We start from the raw sequence: 7,500 nt of genomic DNA, 5'->3' as shown, positions 1-7,500 counted from the left end.
CCGTCGAGAACACCTCCAGTCGATCGGGATGGATCTTGATGTAGCGTGGACCGAACGAGAAATTCGAAAACACCTGCTGGTAACCGGTGAACGTTTGGTCGAGGATCTCCAGTGAACCCTCGATAATGGTGCAGTCTTTGTATTTGCCAATGTTGTCCGAATGGACGACTCCCTCGCCCTGGCAGGTCTTGGGGCACGCTCCATTACACGGTACGCATTCACCGTTCTGCGGTGTCTTGTTCGGGGGACACGTCCGCACGCACGCCCCATTATCCTTCAGCAGATGCTCCGGACAGTTCCGGACACAGGTCGCACCGTACGCGTACTTGCCATCGGGATTCGGTTCCCAGAGGTAGTTGATTGGATTGTAGCTGTAGCAAATTAATCAAATTATCAAATTAATTTCCAAACGCTCTTAAGTTCTTCTAAATCCATGTACTTACCGCTGCATCGGAGGACACTCCTGTTTGCATTCGCCATCGTCGTAAAAGTTCTTACAAGCGAGACAGTCTTCCTGAGTTGGACCAGTGCAACCACCGGCGCAGAACAGATGGCAACATTCGCGTGGCTTCGACCCAAAGCAACGGCCCTGGGAGCACTGGGGCGAGCAGTTCAGTTTGCTGAACTTCTGGCAATTGTGCGCACCTTCGCCCCAACAGCCGACCTCGCACGAATGATGGCACGGTGGACATTCGCGCTCGGGCGACGTAAAGTTGAACGTGTACCGAATGTTGGCCTGCGGATCGGACAGTATCTCCTCCCAGTTGATCGTGCGCACGTGGCACAGGTTGTAGTTGTTGAAGATGCCCGCCGAACCACTGAGAATGTCCCGCAAGGCCGGCATCTCCAGCGTGTTCATCTGCGAGAACGACACAAACAGACCGAACTCGTCGTCCCACTTGTTCAGCTTGAAGGTGGTCCGACCACGGATGATCTGCAGCCGGGGCAGGATGACCTGCGGTATGTCGACGTGGCTGATCAGCACGTAGCCCGTCACCTCACGGATGTGCTGCAGGAAGCCCAGGTCGTAGGAACTGTTCTGTATCCAGGTGATCTCCAGATTACCGTCCACGTACGTACAGTTGGTGTACCGATCGCGCAGATTCTTGTAGTGATACTCGCGGTTCGATGGCACCGACATCCGTCCATTCGTGCCAATGCAAACTGTAGGGAGAGAGAGAGAGAGAGAGAGGGAGGAGAAGGGTGAGAATCAATCAATTAATGGCGATCCGATACGATTGTGACAGCCTCGGCACTCCAATCAATATTTATGAAACATCAAACGCCAGCACGTGCGGGACCAGCAAATTCATTCCCATTCCAACGACTCAGATTGATCCTCAAGGGAGCCTGTTCGAACTGGCAACACTGTTGGTTGTTGCAAGGAATTTGAACGTTTCTTTGATGCCATTGCAAGCCCAATACATTATACATTATTGATCTGCGCTCTCGGTACCTTTCGACACCATCAACTTCCTGTGCTGACAGCTGCACGGTGGTTTGTGCCAGATCAGCTAAAAGAGCGTCCACTAGAGAGTGACAGATCGTACGATCGATCGCAATGCCCCTGGAAACCTCGAATTCCAACAGCGCCTACTAGTTTCTAACGGTGGAGAATGCTCTGCAAAAAAAACATCCCTCGAGTCTGCCCCAAGAAATGGGTGTTTACAAGCTCGCAAGTTCAGACGTTTGCTGATGTAGCGCACGTTCGTTATATGAATGTATAATGAAACGACCGGCTGTAGGACCGGGTGTGGCCAGCGCCTTAGCGGCAGGGCGACACAATAGCGAGAGAGACATCATCGCCACCCAGAACTTCGCATCCACGTACATTCTTACGATAAACACGTCCACAACAGCACCAGCACCAGACCAGACCAGAGATTCCTGACCGTACACCTCGTCGGCGGCGTGGCGAGTCGGGCGAGAACCGTTTGGGATCGTAAAGGGAAACAAGGGAAACAAGAAATAGACCACGAATGCGAGCCACCAAACAACAAGCGACTAATCTCCACAAAACCAGACACAGGAAAAGAGAGAGAAAGAGACAAAGGTAACGCGCCTCGAGGGCTGTTTGCATTTGGCCAGCGTTTGTCCCATAAAATGGGTTTGTCATGTACGTGGCTTAGCTGATCGCGATCTGTTCGGCGCGGGGGGAGAGGGCACTAGAGGAAGTCCATCGACCTACTCTAAAGGGGCGCAACCACGGTGTACCCTGTCGTTCCCCGTCAACAATGTCGACGTCCACACCTCTGTTTGACCAACTGTTTCCCCGATGCGTGGCCACAAGAGGTCAGTGTAATCCTCTCTGTCCTCTAGGATCTGTACCTTCGGCACCTTAACCTGACCTGACACCGGGGACCTGGACAGCACAGACGCCTCCACAAAGTATTCTGGACCTGGACCGGAGTGGCCATCGTCGGCCATGATGGTTTGCTTTTGGAAATTAAAATTAATCCAAACTCTCGCTTTCGCACCGCACCGCTTCTGCTGCTCAGCAGTGTGGGCAGTGCGAGGGTGCTGCTGGTGCGCCATATTTGGTGTCCCGCCCGGTTTGGAGGAGGTTTTAAAAGCTTTTCAATAGCCATCCATCCTCTCTCTCTCTCTCGCCATGGTATCGAAATCGATACAACCACCCATTTACTACTCCGCGATCGTCCATCCGAGCCTCCCCCCCCAAAAATCCACCCTAGTCCGAGGGTGTGCGGGAGTGGAGCAAACAATCGAGAGAGGTCCGATTACTCGCCTGCTAATCGGATTAGCCGGACGACGCCGGATTTATGTGGCCGGCGGTTAATTTAAAGTGCTTCACGCGGCCACTCCACGGCGAGGCGACATAAAACTGATTTAATGCAAGTTGCGACGCGACAAACGCGACGACGTCTGCAGCAGCAGCAGCACCAGGGAAGAGCACACTCGGTGTGCGGTTGCCTTGTAAGGGGGAAAGCGTCAATCCAGTAAATCAGCTGGCGGAGATGCGTTACGCGTTACACGCCGAGGAACCGCCGTTATGGTAATGTTATTGGTTCGCACCTCGCGCGAGATCGATCGCGACCACCCCGAGAGTGGCGAGGGAGGATTCCAGATCTTCGGTTCGGATGATGATGCGATCGATGGATCTGACGGTGCAATGCCATGATAGCAACATTGTCTTTTAACCCTCAAAAGCATATACTAACGACGAACCAACTTGGAAACCTAAAGGCCAGCACAAAAGATTCTTTTATCATATCTTTAATATTTTTTATCTTGTTTCTTTTTCTTTTGATGCTGTGTTTTCCTCACTCCATTCTCTCTCTAGTTTTAAGTGATCCTTGTCTAGCTTTAAGCAAACAAGTAGTACGAAATAAATTAAATTAAATTAAATATTCGTGCTCAGACTCGTCTGCAACATAAGTTCAACCTCTTTTCGGCAGTTCTATCGGCCCTGCACATGAACTCCGTCCGAATAAACAAATGTTTCCTTATCTTGGAAAAGCGAAAGAAAGCAGATCAGTTGCATGTGCATTGCTTGGACAAGAAAATGATAGAAGGTGGTACGTAAGGCACTGTATATTCCAAAGATGTTAACAAACTATCCATTACAGTGTGCAGTTAAGTGAAAATCCATTTCAGATTACTGTCCTATTAAATAAAATCTGTGCCAAAAGCCCATTTTAATTGTATCCATGTACACTCGCGTTTATTTCTATCAAACAATGATTTTCTTCAAATCGAGAACAACAGATAAATACTAAAAGAAGAGAACGCGGAATAAAAGTTTAGCAATCAGTAGCAATCCGAGAGTCCTTAATTCAGGATCAACTTTTTTCAGCGATCGACAGAAGCCATTGTAGTAAAATCTTGACCTAAACTGACTTAAAATAATCTATCTCAAACATTAACAACATGGTGAAATTTAAAAAAAAATCAACGAATCTTAGCTATTTGGCATTTCGACGCTTAGCAAGTGTTCCTACAAACACCAACTGTACTTTTCTGTATAGAGCTGGTGCTCAGCTACTACATATTCGCAAGTGAATCACACAGATCGTGCACGCTCTTCCTGCTTTCACCTCGATCACGACCACCGTCAACGATCGTGACACGGCAACAACTGTGAACGACATTCCCATCGAACCGTTACTGTAACGCGCTTGATTGGACCATTTCGAGCGGACTTTCGGAGAATGAACGACGTCACGCACGCTTGGCCAACGGTTACACTGACCACAGCCGCAGCATCTACAATCAATCGATTGAAAAGTGGACATTGGAGCATCGGCGATTGGGGCCTCGGAATGCGTCCCATTTACTGCGCTCCCAACTGTCAACCGAGCGAGTCTTCGTGAGGGATCAACAAGAGTCAGAGAGAGAGAGAGAGCGCGCGCGCGGGTACAATAATTAGTGAAGAAACGGTTGGCTCGCAGCTCGCGGAGGTTGCGTGCTCGGTGGATTTCAATTTATGCTACAGCATGAACCGCACCGGCCGCGTAATTACATCGCGACCGATCGAGTGAATGGCGGCGCGTGCCAAAGGGCTCTCTCTCGCTGTCTTTCTCGCGGCCAGGACCTGCAAACGGAACCAGCATCGTCGCCGCCAGCACGGTGAGTGATTTAATTTTTATAAATTGGACCCTGGCACGAGCCTCCAGGAGGGTGACCGGCCAGTGGCCCACATTGGTTCCGTCTCCTCTCGATCACCTGCCGATTCTGTCCTCGTCCGGTGCGTCATCATCCCGGGGCGCCTCTCGCTCTGCGCTCTTTACACACATTCCAAACGATTGGATGGATCGGTTGCTGGTACGGGAGTGATTACATAAATTAATATTAATCGCACGTCAACTGGCGGACCGACCGTGTGGCCACCGTTTTAACCTGTTTGGCCACTCGGACTTCAGCCGGTCCAGCACTCCCCGGGGGGTGGGGGGTTGTGCGATTCTCGAGACGCGCATCTCGAGCAGCGACATTATGCGAGTACGCGACAGATCATCGTGGCGCTCTCTCACCCCCCCCCCCCCCCCCCACCCGCAGAGGAGTTTCACTTTTCCAATCAGAGTGTCCCCGGAACCGGTTCCACACGTTGGCGATGGCGGTCTTAACGGAGAACAAGTGAATCAAGCACTAACGAGCGAAAACCGTCAAATCAATGCGGCCATTTAGTGGAAGCTTTTGCGTGACCACCTGGGTGTATATGTGTGTGCCTGGACCCTCCCACCCCACCTACGCGCCCTAAATGAGACGTGGGAGGTGCGTGCGCGTGCCCGCGCGCGCGGGGAGTTTTCGGCTGCCTCCGCGCGGATCCCACACGAAACTTTTTCGGCCACGCGACCACACAACTTTTTGGGCTTCTTTTTTGGTGGCATCGTCACCCAAAGGCGCAAGTGGATCACTAGCCAGCCACATGGCCACCAAACAATGGCCACGACACGGCACGGGATTCGTGGGTTCGGATTGCGCAAGCAGCGACAAAGCGCTCTGGTCAAGCTCTGCGGTGCTGCTGCTGCTGCTGGAGAGAGAGAGAGAGAGCGCGGCCGCACGAGAGTGATCTACGCGGTTGTCCACACGTCCACGTGGTGGGTGGAAGGTACCCCCCCTGGCAACTCCCTTGTTCCCCTGCGATCACGAAGGGCAATGGAGTATGGAGCGTTCATTAGAAAACGGTTCGCTTGTGGACGTGAAGGTGAAGGAAGCGTCCGCTTAACCATCTGGCGCTCGTCGCTCAGCGATGGCCGTTTCACACTTTCTACGGAGAAATGCTTTCCAACGGTTAGCAGTCGAGCGATCTCAGGCCGTCCATTCCACCACGAAATTCGGTGTTACTTTTATGACTTGTTCAGCCTAACGAGCCAAGCATTGAGCGAACGAACGAACGAACGAACGAAGAAGCACAGTTAGATCGTTCGAGTTCCAAGCAAAGCATCTTATTCTCTTGCCCCTCCTCCCTACCTTACCTACCCTTTCCACTCAAAAAAAAAACCACAGTGGATCCCAGCACAACCGAGCGGAGCTTGGAAGCATCCGCGTCATCGGCGCGGCACCATCATCATCTTCATCGCCGCCGCCGCGTGGCCTTCACACCAAACCAGGCGCGCGCTTGCTTGTACGCGTGAGTACGTCAGTCCACGAAGAGGAGGGGGGGGGGGGGTCACGGGGGAACCTACGGCCTCCAACCGCTAAACGTTTACAACCTCAAACCTTCTTCTTCTGCGCGGGCAACGATCGTTAATGTTCCCGCTCTGCGCTGCGCTGGATGCTGGATGCTGAAGTGTCCCGAAGCTCCGAGAAGAGGGGAAGGAAAGGAAGGGAACAAAGATGACCAGCACACACCCGGACACTCCGCGTGGTGAGAATGGATGATGGATGACGATGGTCCATATGGTGATGGTCGATGCTCCAGCCGCGGCCAGCACCGCCAGGAATGCTGGATGGATCCGTGGCCACAGATTGATGGCATAAATTTCTCTCTCTCTCTCTCTGTTTGTGTGTCTGTGTTTGGAGGAGAACTCGCACACACACGACACACGAGACACGACACAAGACACGACACTCCACTCCACTTCGTTGGCAAAGTAATGACCTCGGCGACGGTGCACGGTGCGGATCGTGATTTTTGGGGCGTTTTATGTGGCCGCGCTGGGATGCAATCCGTCTTCCTTCTGAAGGGAAAAGTAATAAGCAAAAAACTCCCATCAGGGCCCCCCCCGCCATTTTTGTTTACTTTGTTTACGGTCGCCAGCAAGGATTCTCTCCCGGAAAACGGAACACAATATGGCGTTTGTGTCGTCGGTTTGAGTCGGTTGCATAAGTGGCGCTTCCGTGGCGTCAATGACGATGATGCCATGCCATGGCCATGCTACACCGTCACACTTTTTGGCCACCACTTTTGGGGGAAAGCGAGAAAAATCAATATTCCATCGTTCCATCGCTCGATTGAGACGAGTCCACGGTATGCGCGCCAAGGGTTGTTGTTGTCACGGACTTCCAAAGCCGGAGGGGGGGCTCTCGGAGGGTAGGTGAGAGTTGTAAAAAGCCAAAGAAAAAAGCAAAAGCCAGCTGGGCATAAACTTTACGTCTTTACAGTCGGAACGCGTTGTGAGCTGCGTCATTTTGAGACCCGCGCATGTGTGTTGGTATGAATATGTTCTTTTTGTTTTCTCAAAACCGTTTATTCCTCTCCATCGCTAGTAGTATCGTGGCGATCGTGCTCAAGATCAGATTTTTTTCCGGGGGATGCATTTTTACGTCTCTCTTTTTCTCTCTCTCTCACTTTCTGTTCGTCTTTTTGTCGAAGTAGAGACATCGACTTCACTGGAAAAGTGTTCACTCATTAAACAACTCGCTCCCCGAGAGATCTCTCCACATTCTCCCCAAAAAACCTCATTTTAATGGCGCTGCTGGTGATGCTGGTGAGAAGTTAATGTCCTCCCTCTTCCCTTAAGATTCCTCCTATTTTTGACCACCATTCGACCCAGGAACGGCGACAGGTGATGCTGGAGGCCCCCAAAAAGCTACTTTGTA

At 51.7% G+C, this 7,500-nt stretch overlaps 1 protein-coding gene across 2 annotated transcripts in view; it reads right to left on the bottom strand.

The window, feature by feature from the left end:
* Positions 1 to 7,500, bottom strand: part of LOC126580901 (epidermal growth factor receptor) — an 85,146-nt gene that overhangs the window by 5,383 nt on the left and 72,263 nt on the right. For both annotated transcript variants that reach the window (XM_050244232.1, XM_050244231.1), the window contains exons 2-3: positions 444 to 1,164; positions 1 to 371 (exon numbers count right to left, since the gene is read on the bottom strand). The exon at positions 1 to 371 is cut by the window's left edge and continues 137 nt beyond it. In XM_050244232.1, coding sequence (XP_050100189.1) covers positions 1 to 371; positions 444 to 1,164 — 1,092 coding nt within the window. The remainder of the gene's footprint in view (positions 372 to 443; positions 1,165 to 7,500) is intronic.

The sequence above is a fragment of the Anopheles aquasalis genome, chromosome 2 (genome assembly GCF_943734665.1).
Source record: "Anopheles aquasalis chromosome 2, idAnoAquaMG_Q_19, whole genome shotgun sequence".
Lineage (NCBI taxonomy): Eukaryota > Metazoa > Arthropoda > Insecta > Diptera > Culicidae > Anopheles > Anopheles aquasalis.
The sequence above is the reverse complement of the archived record's forward strand: the minus strand, read 5'-3'. Positions and strand labels throughout refer to the sequence as shown.